This window comes from Triticum aestivum, chromosome 6A, assembly GCF_018294505.1.
Source record: "Triticum aestivum cultivar Chinese Spring chromosome 6A, IWGSC CS RefSeq v2.1, whole genome shotgun sequence".
Taxonomy (NCBI): Eukaryota; Viridiplantae; Streptophyta; class Magnoliopsida; order Poales; family Poaceae; genus Triticum; species Triticum aestivum.
This window is the reverse complement of record NC_057809.1, coordinates 18,631,993-18,651,442: the sequence shown is the minus strand read 5'-3', so window position 1 is coordinate 18,651,442 and position 19,450 is coordinate 18,631,993. Positions and strand designations below refer to the sequence as shown.

Below are 19,450 nucleotides of genomic sequence, written 5' to 3'. Positions count from 1 at the left end.
ACCCTCTCGGCTTCTTAGCCACCCTAGTACTCTGTCCAGGAGTTGCAAATAGTTTCTCGTGCTTGTAGGATATGTGTTGGCGGCCGTGCGTAGCGCTGACCCTAGGGGTGGGCTATGTTGCGGTAGATACACCGTGGCACGGTGTACCGAGTCACCCGTTTGGTGTCTCGGGAACCCTGTTCACATCGTTCGGGGCCGTATGTGGAAACCTCGGCCGGACTCCCTGCGGATGGAACCTGGATAGGCGATAACCTGGACTAGGGGCTTAGGTGATTAGGTAGGCCGTGGCCGACACCCTCGCTGGGCTTCCGCTTGAAGGTAGCCGAGTACATGTCGTGTAGACGGCGGTAAGCGGTGAAAGCGTGTATGACGAAGTACACCCCTGCAGGGTATAAAACTATTCGAATAGCCGCGTCCGCGGTAAAGGACTACTTGATTGCATATACAGTTCATAGACAAGTTAATGGATACTACTAAAAGACTCAAGATAAGTGTGAGTACCGGGGATGGCCCCCTTCACAGGATACGAGGGAGGATCCTCGGTGGAGTATTGTGATGGTGAGTAGTGGACTCGTGTGCGAAAACTATTTTGCTAAAAGATTCCGTAGGATAGCTTAGCCAAGAGTCAAAGCTGGCTTGCTGCATAAACCCCACCACCTTCTTGAGAATGAGCATGTACAGTAGGTTCTGATGTAAGACTTGCTGAGTACCTTTGTACTCATGTTTGCTTATTTATTGTTTTCAGACGACAACACTGCCCCCTCCGATGGGTTTTACGTAGATCTTGACGTCGACGAGTGACTAGACACCCAGGTGGTGATCCAGGCCATGGAGGGCCCTATGTAGATAGACAGGCTTCGAGAAGCCTTCTTTCTTTCTAGAGTCTGTACTCAGACTAGTTGCTTCCGCATGTGCTTGTATGACTGTATGACTTGAGTGTCGGGTCATGTGACCCCTACCTGTATGGATATGTTATGTATGGCTCCCTGGAGCCTTTAAATAAAGTACTTGAGTTGTAGAGTTTTGTTGTGATGCCATGTTGTATGTACCCATATCGAGCATATTGTATGTATGTTTGAAATGCTTGGTATGAGTGGGATCTGACAATCTAGTTGTTTGCCCTTCGCAGCCTTTCTTATGGGGAAATGTAGTCTAGTGCTCCTCGAGCCATAGTAGTCCGCTACAGCCCGGTTCACCGGAGTCCTGCTAGCCCAGCACTACTGTTCAGGACACTTGACTGGCCGGCATGTGTTTCACTTCGTCCCTATGTCTGTCCCTTCGGGGAAATGTCACGCGGTGATCTCCGGAGTCCTGTCTAGCCTGCTACAGCCCGGGATTCCCCGGAGTCCTGCTAGCCCAGTGCTACAGCCCGGAATCACTCGTTGATGACCGACATGTTCGTTGTGATTCATGTATGCCTGTCTCCATAGGTCTGTGCCGCTTTGGGTTCACGACTAGCCATGTCGGCCCAGGTTCTCGGTCATATGGATGCTAGCGACATTGTCATATACGTGAGCCAAAAGGCGCAAACGGTCCCGGGCCATGGTAAGGCGACACCCGTGGGATACCGTGCGTGAGGCCGCAAAGTGATATGAGGTGTTACCGGCTAGATCGATGTGGCTTAGAATCGGGGTCCTGACAGCGTTGGCATCAGAGCCGGACTGCCTGTAGGTTCGTTCAGCCAAACTGGTCGATGTCGAGTCTAGAAATGCTTTAGTTATATGTAAGGGAATTGATTGTGGGAGGGAACGTAAGGTTCTTTTACTCCTTTACCCTATGCTTCTGATCTGAGTTATTCTCTTCTCATTCAACGTGGGTTAAGGACTAGGCTCTCTTCTTCTATCAGGTTCACGTGTTACTAATCCGTAGTAGCTCATAGGATTTTTGCTACGAGTTTCAGTCCAGTTTCTACTATTTTAGTATGTGGCTATTTGAATCAGAACCTTGATATGATGCTGTTGAGCGGTATTGTGAACTGTTGTGGATGTCTCAAATCTTTTTCTGAGCATTTACAGCCGTTATGCTGCCCAATTTTCCCTAGGAATTCTGATGTCTTTGTCTTGTGGCTATGCTTTCAGATGGACAACCAGTCTCAAAACCAAGTGGTTCGCCTGACCAGGTGCCTCGACGTGCCCGGTCATACTGCTATGTTGGTCCGGGTAATGATCGAGACAGGATACCGTTGGTATCCCGAATACACTGTTGAAGAGCAGTTCCGCGACTTTAATCAAAGCCAGTATTTATGCACCGTCAGGATATTTCCTTCCTATCCTGGATCTACCGAGCCCCTTCACTGTTCCTATGGACTCGGAGTTACCATTGAGATGGCTGTGCAGGATGCTGCCTATTCCATGATGACCATCTTGCGAGTCCGGACTGGCCTGCTTCGGAACACTGGCTTCCGTTACATGCCAGCTTCACTTCCGGGAGCGCAGGGGTATCTTCAGGCTATCTATGCTGACTCCACTCAGGAGGACTCATTAACTCGTACCACCGCTGAGATGCTCGAAGATAAGGACCGAGAGAATCGGGCCTTGAGGCTGGAGCTCTTCAATACCCGTGCTGATCATTGGGCCACATTGACTCGGTTTGCACCCGCGGTGCAAGCTGGATGTATGGATACCAGGGATCTGTATCCTGTGAGAGCAGCTCTGCCAGACATGGTGGATTGGCGTGATGTGGGAGGCATCACCCCACCCCTTGGTCCCCGCAGGCCACCGTTTGTTGGTCCAAGACCTTATCCTAGCCCCTATGGTCCACAGGCTCCTCAGGACCGTCTGTTTCCGGATGATCACGTTGAACTTCCAGGCTATGGAGGTGACTTCTATGAGGACTACTACGGAGCTATCTGAGTTAGTAGTAGTACCACTAGTATTGTAGTAGTTGTATCTCCACTGTCCTGTGTGACTTGTGGAATACGACTTGGTGTGTAATCGATTCCGGAGGTGTAGACAAATAATGTATAGGGACTCGGAATGCCTCCGATGAGATGTAACGTCTACCTTCATAGTTGTACTGTAGCATGGGCTTGTACTAAACTATGTATGACGAGTATGACCGTCGGTGTATATATGGCAGTTTTATATTACCATGGCATACGAATGAGCATCTCTGCATTCCGCGTTATCCTTTACATTCTGCACTTCCCTGTTAAGTTTGAGCCATCCTCGTCTAAACCGTTGTTTTGTTTTCCCTCCTAGGATGGTCAACACCCGCGGAAACCCTGCTGCCCCGGAGCAGGGGGAAGCCAATGCAGCTAGAGGTGAAAATTTGCCCCACCCGCCTTCCCTGGCCGAAGTGATGCTGGAGGCGGAAAGGAACAAGCGTGAGACCAACCGCCTGCTGGAGCGGATTGAGCAGAACACTGCACGCCACCCACGAAATGCCTTGGTGTCAATCAACGACTTCATCAAGCTGTACCCACCAAAGTTTAACCATTCCGTCGAGCCCCTCGACGCGGATGATTGGCTTCGCAGCATCACCCACAAGCTACGTTCTGCCAACGTAGCTGAAGCCGACAAGGTTACCTATGCTGCTTATCATCTTGAGGGCCCCGCTAGCCATTGGTGGGAAAACTACGAAGCTATGCGCCCGGTCGGTCAAATCACTACCTGGGCTGAGTTCAGCGAGGCTTTCCGTGAGCATCACATTCCGGAAGGTCTCATGGATCGCAAGAGGGAGGAGTTCTGCAACTTCACCCAAGGAAGGCTGACTGTGGATGCATATAGCCGAGAATTTGGGAACCTGGCACACTATGCTCCTGAAGAGGTTTCTACTGACGCCAAGAAGCAGGCAAGGTTCCGTAAGGGACTTAGCCCTGAGCTTCGCCGCGATCTCCGTCTGCACGAGTGCACATCCTTCCAGAAGTTGGTCAATAAAGCTATCAGTGCTGAGACAGGCCAGACTGATTATGACGCTTCACGCAAGCATTCTCGTGATTTTGGGTCTTCATCCGGCTCTGGAGCTCAGAAGCGCCGGGTGTGGATTCCAAGCACCGCACTGCCACCCAGATTCACCCCGAGGCCATCCTTTGAGGCGCCTCGTCCCAACCAGCAAATTGCACCATCCAAGCCCTATGGTGGCCCCGCTGCTAATGTTGCTCCACGCCCCACTGTGGTAACATGCTTCAAGTGTGGAGAACCGGGTCACTATAGTCGAGAGTGTCCCCAGAACAACCCCAATCAAGCGGGAAAGTCCGTTGGCCGTGGTAAGCCCGCGGGAAAGACTTTCTACGCCAAGCCGGCCACTACTGCACGTGGCCATGTCAACTACATCTCAGCCGAAGAGGCTCATGAGGATCCCAACGTCGTCCTTGGTACGCTCCTTGTTAACTGCCATCCGGCATCTGTTCTTTTCGATACTGGAGCATCTCATTCATTCATATCCGAGAATTATGCTCGGTTGCATAACACGACATTCTGTGACATGCCCACTTCCATGGTAATTCAAACTCCGGGTTCCAAATGGCAAACTTCTAGGGTAAGCCATGGGAACGAAATTCTTGTCGATAGGCTTGTCTTCCTTGCATCTTTAATAGCTCTCAAGTCCTCCGACATAAATATCATCTTGGGTATGGACTGGATGTCGGCTCACTATGCCAAGATCGATTGTGCCACTAGAACCGTTCAACTTACTCATCCCTCGGGCAAGACAGTTAATGTCTTAACTCGAGTGGCCAAGCGCCAACTTTACTCTCTCAATGCCAACCCCCTTCCAGACCTTGAGGACGTTCCGGTAGTCCGAGACTTCCCGGATGTGTTTCCGGAAGAACTGCCAGGTGTTCCACCTGACCGGGATGTCGAGTTTGTGATAGACCTTGTTCCAGGAACCGTTCCAATTGCTAGAAGACCCTACAAGATGGCACCCTTAGAACTAGCCGAGCTTAAGAACCAACTCGATGAGTCCTTGAACAAAGGGTTCATCCGTCCTAGCTCCTCTCCTTGGGCTTGCCCCGTCCTCTTCGTCAAGAAGAAGGATGGAACGGATCGAATGGTTGTGGATTACCGACCTGTCAATCTGGTCACCATCAAGAACAAATACCCGCTTCCCAGGATCAACGACCTGTACGATCAGCTCGCTGGATCCTCAGTCTTCTCCAAGATGGATTTGAGGTTGGGCTACCATCAAATCAAAATCAGAAACGGGGACATTCCCAAAACGGCTTTTGTCACTCGTTATGGCCAATACGAGTACACCGTCATGTCCTTCGGTTTAACCAATGCCCCGGCCACTTTCTCCCGGTTAATGAACTCGGTTTTCATGGAGTACTTGGACAAATTCGTCGTAGTATACCTCGATGACATACTCATCTACTCCAAAAATGAAGAGGAACATGCCGAACATCTAAGGCTGGTATTGATGAAACTTCGAGAGCATCGCCTTTATGCCAAATTCTCCAAGTGTGAATTTTGGTTGTCAGAAGTGACCTATCTAGGCCATGTAATCTCTGGTAAGGGTATTGCTGTCAATCCCGAGCGAGTTCAAGCCGTCCTTGATTGGACTCCACCTGTTTCGGTCAAGCAAGTTCGGAGTTTCCTTGGCCTAGCGAGCTATTGCCGCCGCTTCGTCGAGAATTTCTCCAAGGTTGCTAAACCTCTAACTGAACTCCTCAAGAAAGATAAAAAGTTCGAGTGGACTCCACAGTGCGAGTTCAGTTTTCAGGAACTGAAAAGACGCCTGACATCTGCTCCCGTACTGGTACCACCAGATTTCTCCAAGGACTTTATTATCTATTGCGACGCCTCGCGACAAGGACTAGGTTGCATACTCATGCAGGATCGTCAGGTAATTGCCTATGCCTCACGGCAATTACACCCACATGAGGAAAATTATCCCACACATGATCTAGAGCTTGCAGCTGTAGTCCATGCACTCAAAACCTGGCGACATTACCTTCTCGGTAATCGTTGCGAGATCTTCACCGATCACCAAAGCTTGAAATATATCTTCACCCAACCAGATTTGAATCTCAGGCAAAGACGTTGGGTCGAGTTGATCTCGGATTACGACTTAGGAATAACTTACACCCCTGGCAAAGCCAATGTCATGGCTGATGCACTAAGTCGTAAGTCCTACTGTAACAACCTGATGTTACAACAAAGTCAACCACTTCTCCATGAGGAATTTCGTAAGCTTAATCTTCACATTGTTCCTCGTGGATTCCTGTCTACCCTGGTGGCGAAACCTACCCTTACGGATCAGGTCATCAAGGCGCAGAAGATAGATCCGGGAATTTCCCGTATCAAGAGAAACGTTATAAAAGGAGTCGTGAATTGTTTCTCCATTGATGACCAAGGTGTTGTATACTTTGGGGATCGCCTAGTGGTTCCGAAGGCGCGAAACCTGAGGCGACTGATCCTTAAGGAAGCTCATGAATCCCCTCTCACCATTCATCCCGGTAGTACCAAAATGTATCAAGACCTACGCCAGAGGTTTTGGTGGACTAGGATGAAGAGGGAAATTGCTCAATACATTGCTAATTGCGACGTTTGTCGTCGTGTTAAAGCAGAGCATCAACGGCCTGCTGGCACCCTTCAACCTTTGGCTATTCCTGAATGGAAGTGGGACAAAATCAGTATGGATTTCATCACTGGATTTCCCAGGACCAAGAGGGGAAATAATGCCATCTTCGTCGTGATCGACCGTCTTTCCAAAGTAGCCCATTTTCTACCTGTTCGAGAGAGTATCACCGCTAGCCAGCTGGCTGACTTATACATCTCCCGAATAGTGTCTCTTCATGGCGTCCCGTTGGAAATTAACTCAGACCGTGGAAGTCTCTTCACCTCTCGATTTTGGGAAAGTTTCCAAAATGCTATGGGAACTCATCTCTCCTTTAGCACCGCCTTCCATCCTCAATCAAGTGGTCAAGTAGAGCGAGTAAATCAAATTCTGGAAGATATGCTCCGAGCTTCTGTTATCTCGTTCGGAATAAGTTGGGAGAAATGCCTTCCATTCGCGGAGTTTGCCTATAACAATAGCTATCAAGCTAGTTTGGGCAAGGCTCCCTTCGAAGTTCTCTATGGACGAAAATGTCGAACGCCTCTTAACTGGTCAGAAACCGGGGAAAGACAACTCTTTGGCCCGGATATGATTCAAGAAGCAGAAGAGCAGGTTCGCGTTATTCGTGAGAAATTGAAAACGGCCCAATCTCGCCAAAAGAGTCAATATGATCGTAAGCATAAGCCTATGACATTTGAAATTGACGAGAAAGCTTACCTTCGGGTTACCCCGTTAAAAGGAACCCATCGCTTCGATATCAAAGGCAAATTGGCTCCTCGTTACATTGGACCCTTTCGCATTATTGCCAAACGAGGAGAAGTTGCCTACCAATTGGAACTACCTCCGCATCTTTCCAGAGTTCACGACGTCTTCCACGTTTCGCAACTCAGGCGTTGCTTCGCGGATCCTATCCGTGGAGTGGACCACGAAACGCTTGATTTACAAGATAACCTTTCTTATCGGGAATACCCCGTTCGTATCCTTGATCAAGCCGAGCGTACCACTCGACGTCATAATATCAAGTTTCTCAAGGTTCAATGGTCACACCATTCCGAGGAAGAAGCCACTTGGGAAAGGGAGGATCGTCTTCGACTCGAGTACCCCGCCTTCTTCCCAGATGATCCTAAATCTCGGGACGAGATTCTATTGAGTGGGGGTGAGTTGTCACATCCTAACTAGGTTATGCATTAGAGTGTGCATCATGTCTACTTTCATCAGAAATGGAAATGGGGAAAGCAGAACCCCCAGCACCCCCCCTGAAATCAACTAGGGTTTACTAAAAATAAATTCAATGAACCTGAAATGCCCTTCAGAAATGTTCACCCTCTTTGCCTTGGGTTAGAACCCTTGGGAAAAATGGTGAATATAATTTTAGGTCATCAAAAGGGGCATTGATTTAATTCATAAGTATTTGAATTTGGGCATTTAAATGCTATAAAATAATTTAAATGCTCAAATAATTTTGGGAATAAATGTTTTCTGTTGGAAATATTCTAAACAGAGCTCACATTTATTTTCATGAATTTTGGAAATATTTTAGTATTTTTAATAAAGCCCAACAGTTACAGAAAATAGAAAACAGAAAAAAGAGGAGAGGGAGAAGCCCACCTGGGCCTTACCTGGCGCCGCCCACCAGGCCCACCTGCCGGCCCAGCCCAGCCACCGCGCCAGCGAGCAGCTTGGCTCGGCCAGGCAGGCAGGCAGGTGCTCGACGGCGGCACCCGCGCGCGCCACGCAGCTGGCTGCCGCCCTGCTTCCTCCCCTCGCCGCCCTGCTGGCCTAGACAGGCTCCACGTCGCCGCCTCGACCCCCTGGACATGCTCACTCGCCCCCTGCCTCACTCCCTCGCTCCCCTTAGCCATGGCCGACGCAGCCGTCGTCGTTCCGCCAGCGTAGTCGTGTCCACCGCCGTCCCCGCGCTGCTCCACCGTGTCCTGAAGCTCCGCCACTTCCTCCTCGATCGCTCCACCAAGCCACGCCCCGCCGGAGGCCCGCAAACGACTCCACCGAGCTCGTCTTCAACCTCGGGCCGCCCAGATCACCGTCGCCGTTCCGACCGCACCGAGCCTTCCCCGAGCACGCTGACCCTCCCTGCGGCTTCTCTGTGAGCTGTTGAACCTCCCCGTGCTTTCTGTTTCACCCCTGGAACACCGTAGACGCCGCATCTCTTGTGCCCGAACGCGCCGCCGCCTGACCACGTCGCCGGCGTTGCTCCGGTGACCATCTGGTCACGGGCTTGTGTCCGTCACACTCCTCGCGCCGCGTAGAGGCTGTAGGTGCTAGCGCCACATCGCCTAGGCCACTGCAGCCACGCGCACGAGCTGGCCCGAGCTTCGGCCTCCGCCTAACCTCATCGCCGGCGATGCTCCGGCCACTCCCCGGCCAAGCCATCACCACGGCTGGATGCGGGCGAGCACCAGCTGCCCGTAGCTGCTCTCCGTGTGGCAAACGGAGCCCTGTGGGCAAATCCCGCAGCACGCCGCCGCGTCTGGCCTCGCCGGCGGCTAAACGCCGGCGAGTTTGACCACTGACGTGGACTGGGTGGGCCCAGTTGACTCCCCTGAGTCAATGACAAGTGGGCCCCCCTCTGCTAATTATCCAGATTAGTTCCTAACTAAAATTAGTTAGTTTAATTAACTACTGACACGCGGGACCCACCAGTCAGGTTTGACCTGGACGTCCCCGTTGACCCTGACGTCACCCTGACGCATTGCTGACGCAGTAATTGATTTACTAGAATTATTTTTATTCAGGAAATTCCAGAAAATAGTTCAAACTTCAAAAATTCATAGAAATTCAACCATAACTCCAAATGAGACAAATTATATATGTAAAATTATCAGAAAAATTCAAGGAATTCATCTGTACCATTTTCATGCATGTTTGAACAATGTTTGTCCCCTGTTTTGGACAAAACAAATAAAGGGCATTTAAATAATCATATATGGGGTTGGAATTTGAATCTTGCACTCAAACCAACTCCATTTAAATTATAGCTAGTTGCATTAGCTCAAGACAGATCCATATTGCCATGTCATAGCATGCATCATATTGTTGCATATCGTCATGTGTTGATTGTGCTCGGTTGTGTTCTTCGTGGTAGGTTCTGCCTCCGAGGATATTCACGAGTATCCAACTGAAGGGCAGTATCCCGTCACCACTCCATCAGGCAAGCAACCATTGATCATTCCGATACAACCCATGTTCTCGCTCCTGCTCTTGTTTACTGCATTAAGTCAACACGTTTCAAACTGCTGTGTGCTACGGTAGTTGAACCCTTATCCTCTGCATGACCTGTCATTGCCACAGTAACTAGATGAAACCCACTAGCATGTGTAGGAGTTGATTGAGCCATGTTTTGTGATTCCTACCTTGCTATGCCTGCTATGCCTAGAGTTGTGTCAGGTCTGGTTCATCTGGGTGATGGGCTAGAGTGAAATGCTTGTGCCAGTAATATGAGGGATGTGTTGAACATGTTTTGGTAAAGGTATCGATGAGAGGCCATGTAGGAGTACATGGTGGGTTGTTTCATTGAGGCCGTCCATAAGAACCGAGATCTGAATGTGTGATTTAAGATGCAGTTACTACCGTACATTGGGCCCGAAACAAATGGACCCTCTCGGCTTCTTAGCTACCCTAGTACTCTGTCCAGGAGTTGCAAATAGTTTCTCGTGCTTGTAGGATATGTGTTGGCGGCCGTGCGTAGCGCTGACCCTAGGGGTGGGCTATGTTGCGGTAGATACACCGTGGCACGGTGTACCGAGTCACCCGTTTGGTGTCTCGGGAACCCTGTTCACATCGTTCGGGGCCGTATGTGGAAACCTCGGCCGGACTCCCTGCGGATGGAACCTGGATAGGCGATAACCTGGACTAGGGGCTTAGGTGATTAGGTAGGCCATGGCCGACACCCTCGCTGGGCTTCCGCTTGAAGGTAGCCGAGTACATGTCATGTAGACGACGGTAAGCGGTGAAAGCGTGTATGACGAAGTACACCCCTGCAGGGTATAAAACTATTCGAATAGCCGCGTCCGCGGTAAAGGACTACTTGATTGCATATACAGTTCATAGACAAGTTAATGGATACTACTAAAAGACTCAAGATAAGTGTGAGTACCGGGGATGGCCCCCTTCACAGGATACGAGGGAGGATCCTCGGTGGAGTATTGTGATGGTGAGTAGTGGACTCGTGTGCGAAAACTATTTTGCTAAAAGATTCCGTAGGATAGCTTAGCCAAGAGTCAAAGCTGGCTTGCTGCATAAACCCCACCACCTTCTTGAGAATGAGCATGTACAGTAGGTTCTGATGTAAGACTTGCTGAGTACCTTTGTACTCATGTTTGCTTATTTATTGTTTTCAGACGACAACACTGCCCCCCTCCGATGGGTTTTACGTAGATCTTGACGTCGACGAGTGACTAGACACCCAGGTGGTGATCCAGGCCATGGAGGGCCCTATGTAGATAGACAGGCTTCGAGAAGCCTTCTTTCTTTCTAGAGTCTGTACTCAGACTAGTTGCTTCCGCATGTGCTTGTATGACTGTATGACTTGAGTGTCGGGTCATGTGACCCCTACCTGTATGGATATGTTATGTATGGCTCCCTGGAGCCTTTAAATAAAGTACTTGAGTTGTAGAGTTTTGTTGTGATACCATGTTGTATGTACCCATATCGAGCATATTGTATGTATGTTTGAAATGCTTGGTATGAGTGGGATCCGACAATCTAGTTGTTTGCCCTTCGCAGCCTTTCTTATGGGGAAATGTAGTCTAGTGCTCCTCGAGCCATAGTAGTCCGCTACAGCCCGGTTCACCGGAGTCCTGCTAGCCCAGCACTACTGTTCAGGACACTTGACTGGCCGGCATGTGTTTCACTTCGTCCCTATGTCTGTCCCTTCGGGGAAATGTCACGCGGTGATCTCCGGAGTCCTGTCTAGCCTGCTACAGCCCGGGATTCCCCGGAGTCCTGCTAGCCCAGTGCTACAGCCCGGAATCACTCGTTGATGACCGACATGTTCGTTGTGATTCATGTATGCCTGTCTCCATAGGTCTGTGCCGCTTTGGGTTCACGACTAGCCATGTCGGCCCGGGTTCTCGGTCATATGGATGCTAGCGACATTGTCATATACGTGAGCCAAAAGGCGCAAACGGTCCCGGGCCATGGTAAGGCGACACCCGTGGGATACCGTGCGTGAGGCCGCAAAGTGATATGAGGTGTTACCGGCTAGATCGATGTGGCTTAGAATCGGGGTCCTGACAACGTTCTCGAGGGTGCGGCTGGGCACCCCCCACCACTCGCGCCGCCCTCCGGCGTTGTGGCGGCCGCGAGGCACGACGCCGTTGGTGGAGGCGATCAGGCCGTCACGGCGACGGTCGAAGTAGATCGTCCATAATGCGTCGTTGTCGGGGGAGTACGACGGCGTTCGCCGCTGCTCCTCCGTCAGCGACGACCTAACGCGGGCGATCTCTGCCCGCCTGTCCGCCCCGGTGGGAGCGGGTGGCACCAGCACGCCGCCGGCGCTCAAGCGCTACGCGCCCGGCACCCTCATGTCCGGAGGAGCCGGGTAGTCGGCCTCAAAAAGGAGGCGCGCCTCCCACTCGTGGAGGTGGCGGCGGCCGAAGCCATTCTTCGTCGCGGAGTCGCCTGGGTACCGCGCTGCCATTGCTCGTCGGCGGGCGTGTGGAGTTTGCGAGCGGGGGGGAGGGGGGGCGATTTTTTGCTGCGGTGCGGCATTCACCGGCGAGGAGTCCGGCTTTTATAGCCGGAGCAAGGGTGGCGGAGGCGCATGCCAGGCGACGCGTGGCGGGCGGCCGTGGCGCTGGGCGACGCGACGCTTCACTGCGCGGCATCAATGGGCATGCTGACCAGCGTGCTGCATCGCGCCAGGCGCGGCATCAATGGAGGCGACGGTGCGGCAGCGCGTCAGTTGGCATTGATTCCCGCAGGAAACGAGGCGATCTGGACGCCGAAGCGGCGCGTCGCTGACAGGGCGGGCCCATCACAGTTCGCGCCAAAAACGCTCCGTCCGGCGCCCCAGGCGACCCCCAACGCGCCGGGTTCGAGTTGGGTACACCGGCGTCAATTTCGGCCCAATCCGGCGGAAAACGGGCTCCTGGGGTCGCGACTGGGCCATTTTTTCGGCGCAACCTGAGGAATTATACAGTGACATGATCAGCGAGATTGAATGGCGATACAAGTCCTTTACAACCTGCACCTTCATTCATGAGCTGCATAATTTTAACTATAAAGCCCACAATCTAGCAAAATTATCAAATTTTGTCACGATTATTTTCGCTGATCGTGTTTTTTATCATTGCACCACATATTCTATTTACATAGAGATTCAAGTTAACCTCAATGGATTAGTTAACTGACTGCCTGACACAGTTTCTGACTTTGTCTTCATTTTTCAAAGTACTCCCTCCAGATGTTCGGAGAGGACCCGCCTTAGCACACACCATATAAGGCCAGCAGCTGTTCATGTGCAGCTCTCCAAGGTTTTTCTTCATATCACAAGTGTGAGACAGAATGGATATTAAGCGTGCAATAATATCCACAAATAAAACTAGTTCTCACAACAGAAACTCAAAAGTTGATGCACAAAAAATGTCATCAGATGAGTACTCTCAAACTGAGCAACAAAAACAAAATTAGCATTGCATAGAAACAATTTTGCGGGGCATGATGGTTGTTGCAGCCTGCGAGCATATATCCGCAAATAAAGCTAAGCCGCTGATGAGAAGCTACTGGGCAAGTAATGTTTGTGAAACCGATGAAGGAACCTCACACACACGTCTACTATTTTGTTTAGGACAAGGAATTTTGTTCTGAGAAAACCAAACACTGCAGAGAAGCCATCATGGCTAGATCAACATCATATAAAGAAAATATAAAGGAATACCTAATGCAAAATTACTTCAATATCCCAGCTTAGCTTACAGAAGGCGCAACATATGTAGCATGTTTCCCAGGAATCCCATGAAGGCACAAAATAACTTTTCTCTTAAACTCCAGTAATCACTGATCTATTTTAAGAGAAGAAAGTGATTTTTCAACAGAATTATTTAAGCTCAGTCCCGATGCTCTGAAAACATAAGAACTCATGTCATACATATGCTGGTGTGGTACAGGAAATATTGATAAAATAGCTTTGGCTCCGGCTCTGTCTCTGAAGAGTCTAAGCTGAAGCATATGAAAAAATGGCTGAGATTGCACCTTACTATGGCCCTAAGTCACAATTAAGTTTTAAAAGCCAAAGCATGAGAAAACAGCAGAACAAAAATCTAGCTTGCAAATTTAAAATATGGTTTGACAAAAGGCATATGACTTATTTCATGATATCGAACAACTTTCTCTTGAGTTAAGGCAGATAACTTTTAAGCTATGCCACTAAAGAATAGGGACACCAAACAGAATATAGTCAGCTTCTCATATCCATCCATGTATGAATGTTTGCAACAGAACCCTGAACATGACTCTGCAGCAGATACAGATGTCCCTGGATAGTATCTGGCTGCCACAAATTCAAAGAGAAGGCTGATTATTCATATCCTCGCCTATATAGATATATGAAGTGCAATATTCTTCAGCGGCAGGCTTCCTACTGCGATGTGCATTCTACTTTTCCACTGATTTTTCCTTTTTTTTTTGTAGGGGCAAACCTAACCCTGTTTCACTGAACCATGCAACTAAAAACACCAAACCGGAGTTTACAATCAAAGACAGAAGATTGCATTATGGCACTTGAGCAGAAACCAATACAATTAATCAGGCATTGGTGCGCCAGCAAGACCATTTATAGAAGCCAACAAAATTATGCAAGAAAAAGTATGTGGAGGCACATGGATAATTTCCATCTTCTGTAAGTAAATGAGATGTCGACAAACAATCTAGGTGCTTCACAGTACTAAACTGCTAATGGATGACTGACTGAATGTAGGTCTGAAATAAAAAGCTGAGTACCCAAAAATTGCGCGATAAAGGAATTAGCATTGCATAGAAACAATTTGTGGGACACGATGGTTGCTGCAGCTCACAGGCATATATAACTGCAAACAAAGCTAAACTGCTGCTAAGAAGCTAGTGGGCAACTAATGTATGCGAAACTGACAAAGGGAACAGAGGAGCCATCATGGCTATATCAATATCATATTAAGAAAGTGTAATGGAATACCTAGAGAATAATTACGCCCAGCTTAGCTTACATAAGGCACCACATATGTTGCATGTTTCCCTTGAACCCCATGAAGGGCTTTGCCACATCATCCGGAAACAATGAAAGGGATGTTTCTCTTGAACTTCAGTAATCACCTATGTATTTTAGGATAATAAGGAAGTGTTTTTTCAACAGAATTAGTTAAGCCCAGACAGAGTGCTCTGAAACCATAAGAACTCATGCCATACACGCGGGTGTGGTAAAGGAAATTATTGATAAAATAGAGATTGCACCTTCTATTAATTATGGCCCTAAGTTCTGATGAAAATTGAAAAGACAGAGCATGAGAAACAGAAATCCAGTTTGCAAATTGCAAATTTAGAATATGGTTTGACAAAAAGCATGTTGCTTATTTCATGATATCGAACAACTTTGATTTGAGTCACACGAGGCAGATAGTTTTGAACTATGGCAAACTGATTTCTGAATCTACAGTTCATCGACAGTTTTGTTGTGAAAAGATAGATGCAGTTTTGTGAACAGCTGTAATATCACATATGCAAGCACTGAATAGTAGACTCTGACAAGACCGATTCATGCCATCTTCACTGGCTTAGTTCCACAATTAATGACAGATGTTAATGGTTTAGACTAATCTGTTGGTCATGCTTTAGTGGGTTACTTTATCAAATTTGGAAGAAAAAAACCCAGCGATAGCAAGGCCATCTACAGCCTACAGGACTTGGGAACAAAGATAATCCATCATCAAGAATAAGGTGAAAGAAACCAAAAGGCATAATAAGCATACAAAAAATCAGAATCTAATTATTGAAGACTGAACTGCCATTTTAGAGAGGATAACAAGCGTCTGTCTGTTTTGGCGAACAACACAGGAAGGGGACTAACCAGCTTACTGCACAGAATGTAAACTTTGCTGTGCCATACACAGTTACACATTTTAACAGCAGGATCCTGGTTCAATCAAATATGAACCTAGTGGGTACCTCTCCTCGGCAAGCAGCCACATAGTCTTCAGCAAGGTGCGGCGCAGCTTCGATGTGAGGGCACACAAACTTCTTCACGAAAACATTCTCCGTCAAACCGACCGCGCAGATGTAGCTGTGATCACGATCTAGCAACCCATTTGCCTTGACAAACTTTAGAAGGTAGTGCCGGGGCCTGAGCCGGCCCTCCAGGCTGTAAGTGAGCACTATCGGGCGATGAGCAATGAGCGTTGGTTCCAACCCCACCTCAGACACCAGGAACTCGGACTTGCTCCGCAGCGTGTCCTTTGACCTCCTCAGCAGCATCGGAGCCTTAGACACAGCGATGCCCACCTCAGCAGCAGACCACCTGAGCGTGGTCTTCAAGTAGTCCACTTTGGCGGCAATCTTCTCCTCGCTTTGGAATGCGACAGCATACAGCGCTTGTCTGAACATCCCAGAGCCACGGGGCACGCCTATACCTTCGGCGCATGCCACCATCGCCCGGAGGCGCCCCGGGTTGGTGGTCAGGATCCCCCGCCTGTACATGACCAGCTCGACAATATCACAAGCAGCTAGCCCGCACTCGTGCAGGAACGCGACATTGGGCTTGATAATCTTATCAAGGTCCCGCGAGAGAAGATAGGAGGAGCGCTCGTACGCCCGGAGGAAGTTGTGGAAGGAGCCGAAGAGGGGATGGTAGTACTGCAGCTTGGAGACGATGTGTCTGGAGCGGAAGCACTCGGGGCCGAGGGAGACGAGGCGGGCGATCTCAGGGCGCGAGAGGCCTATGCCGGCGAGCCCGACGGCCTTAGGGGCCAGGGTTTTGTCCACTTTGGCGCAGAGTAGCCGCGGGTCTTTGGCGACGGCGGCGGCGGCGTCGGCGCCGGAGAGGCCGAGGCCGGAGAGGAAGGCGAGCACGGCGTCGGGATTGGCGGGCGACTTGAGGTGGGCGAGCTTCGGGGAGGCCTTGATGGCTTGGGCCCGGGTGAGGCCGCAGGCGGCGACGAGGTACTCCTCCACGGCGAAGCCACTGGGATTTGGGGGAATGGGGGCCGACGCGGTGGCCGAGAGGAAGCGGCGGAGTGGGAAGATTGCAGAGGTGGATGGAGAAGAGAGGAGAAGGGAAACGACGCACTCTCGGAGGCGGAGCATGGCGCGGAAGCGGCGGTGGGGACGGCGGCGGCGGAGATATCTCCGATGGATTGCAATGGCAGCTCTGCCCCTGGGTGTCGCGGTCCCGGTTATCGGGAGATTGGATCATTTGCCACACTTTATTTAGGGAGTTGATGATTTGCCCTGCTTTAGTTAGGCCTTGTTTGGATACGATGGATTAGCCAAACTAGTTTTCTGTGGACCCATATAACCGCCCAACAAACTAAAATCATATTTGGGCCCTTCAACAAAATCATGGATAACTTAAATTATGTTTCCACAAAGCCAGGAAACTACGTTTTATCAAAAACGACTAATACTCGTTTTTGAGAAAACAAGATTATATAAAACTCTCCGTAACAGACATTTTCCTCTCCGCTCCTTCCTCAACAAACTTATTGGCGCCAATTCTTCCCTCCCGCAGCCAGTTCTAGGCGCCATTTTTTCCATCGCATCTATATAAACTGGATGGCGACACAACAAACATCAGCAAAAAAAGATCTGGAAACCTAGTTCAATGGCTAGCCGCTAACCCCTGCTGTGATCGCCAATTCCCTGGCCGCCGGTGTTAGGCTGGGATCACCAACTGGCAGCTGGCCGCTGCTGGGAAGAGAAGGGATCTCTCTTCCCCAACTTGTTTCCATCACCAGAGATCAATCTGCAGATTCGTCATCCTACAGGTAAGGTCCATAATCAGAAACTGATCAGCATACTCAAATCTGTAGGAAGAAGGTTCATGCTTTCAGGACATGAATGCAACTACGAAATTGAAATTTAAATCTGTAGCAGCTGTGTGTTTATTTGAGTGATGAATAGACAATTATTCCCTATAGATTAGTCACATATGTAAATTGTCATGTCTTAGTTTTTACTACAATATAGGCAATCCTTGTAGATGGAATACCCTTCATGATAATTTCCTTAGATCATAATTGGTGCCAAAGGTAACAAAGATTGCAGTATTTGTGTAACTTAAATGATTTAACTAGTAATCATTTTGTTGCTTTATTTCCCTTTAGGAAAATATGGATGACCAAATCAAAAGCATTAAGAAGGAAAAGACCGATAAGCAGGTCACAAAGCGCCACACATGGAAATCTTCAGAGGACAAAGTATTGCTGAACATACTAAAAGATCAAACTTTAAATGGAGGGAAGAAAGGAACAGGATACACAAAAAAGCATGGCGTGAAATCCTAGAAAAGTTCAATGAGTCCAAGGTAGACAAACTTGAGTTGCAACAAATAAAAAATCGCCATAAATACTACAGGAGTTGTTATGCTACCATGGACAGACTTCTAAAGCACACATGATGTAACGCCCCAGATATAACTTTCCCAATTTGTACTCCAACTCTTGCCGTTTTCGGCGTTAAGTTATATTTATTTCTCGGGTTCGGGTCTTTGTCTTCGTGTGTTGTTTTCGTTTTCATGCATCTCATATCATGTCATCATGTGCATTGCATTTGCATACATGTTCATCTCATGCATTCGAGCATTTTCCCCGTTGTCCGTTTTGCATTCCGGCGCTTCGTTCTCCTCCGGTGGTCAATTCTAGCTTTCTTTCGTGTGTGGGGATTAAATATTTCCGGATTGGACCGAGACTTGCCATGCGGGCTTGGTTTACTACCGGTAGACCGCCTGTCAAGTTTCGTACCATTTGGACTTCGTTTGATACTCCAACGGTTAACCGAGGGACCGAAAAGGCCTCATGTGTGTTGCAGCCCAAACACCCCTCCAATTTGGCCCAAAACCCACCAAACTCTGCTCCATGTCCTAGAGCGTTCGATCACGATCGCGTGGCCGAAAACCGCACCTCATTTGGACTCCCCTAGCTCCACTTATGCCTATTTAACCCCCCCCCCCCCGTTTTTCGGATCTTCCCCTACCTCCGAACCCTAGATCCATCCCTCGCGCGCCCGAACATGTCCGTTCCGGCCTGGACAAACGCCGCCGCCGCCCGCAGCCACTGAGGGGCTGCCACGTGGCAACCGGCGTCGCCGCCGCCGCGGAGGCCCGTGAGCCCAAGGCCGACCCCCGAGGCCCATCGCCCCGCGCCACCTCGCGCGCGCCCCGACGCCGGCCGCCTCCCTCCGCCTTGACGCCGGCCGCCGCATTCGGTCGCCGCCGACCACCGCAGCTCGCCGCCATTCCCCGTCGCCACCACGCCCGGCTGCCGCGCCGGCCGACTCCGGCACCGCCCTCGCCGGACCCCGCCGCCTCTTCTCCGCCGCCACTTCGGTCCGGCCCCGCCGGCCCTCTCCTTCCTCTCCGGCGAACGGCGCCGATGAACCTCGAAGAACGCGCCGTGAACAGTGCAGCCGGATCCGGATCTAGATCTGAGCAATTACGGTTGACTTCTCCTCCCGAAACCCTAATTTTTCGAGCAATCTTTGACCTGCCATATCTTTGCATCCGTAGCTCCATTTTGGACTTATAGTATATCAAAATGTTCGCCTCGACATGTACATCATTTCATTCCATTGCATCATTTTCATTTGAGTTCATCTTGATACCCGAAATGTTGCTAGAAGGAGGCTTCGTGAGATAATTGTCAGATCTGCTAGTTCATCTTAGACTTTTGTCATTTTTGCCATGATTATTGTGTGCCTGCTATGCCTGTGAGTCCTTGATATGAATTGTTAAGCATTTTGTCTTCTTTCC

At 49.6% G+C, this 19,450-nt stretch overlaps 1 protein-coding gene across 1 annotated transcript; it reads right to left on the bottom strand.

Annotated features, from left to right (window-relative positions):
- Positions 1-15,463: 15,463 nt before the first annotated feature.
- LOC123131710 (uncharacterized) lies at positions 15,464-16,921 on the bottom strand. The gene has a single exon (XM_044551384.1). It carries the CDS (start codon positions 16,786-16,788, stop codon positions 15,628-15,630), a length of 1,161 nt encoding a protein of 386 aa, XP_044407319.1. The 5' UTR covers positions 16,789-16,921; the 3' UTR covers positions 15,464-15,627.
- Between the last annotated feature and the right edge of the window lie 2,529 nt (positions 16,922-19,450).

Coding starts and splice junctions, on each gene's coding strand:
- LOC123131710 (XM_044551384.1), bottom strand. CDS start 16,788: ATGCTCCGCCTCCGAGAGTGCGTCGTTTCCCTTCTCCTCTCTTCTCCA.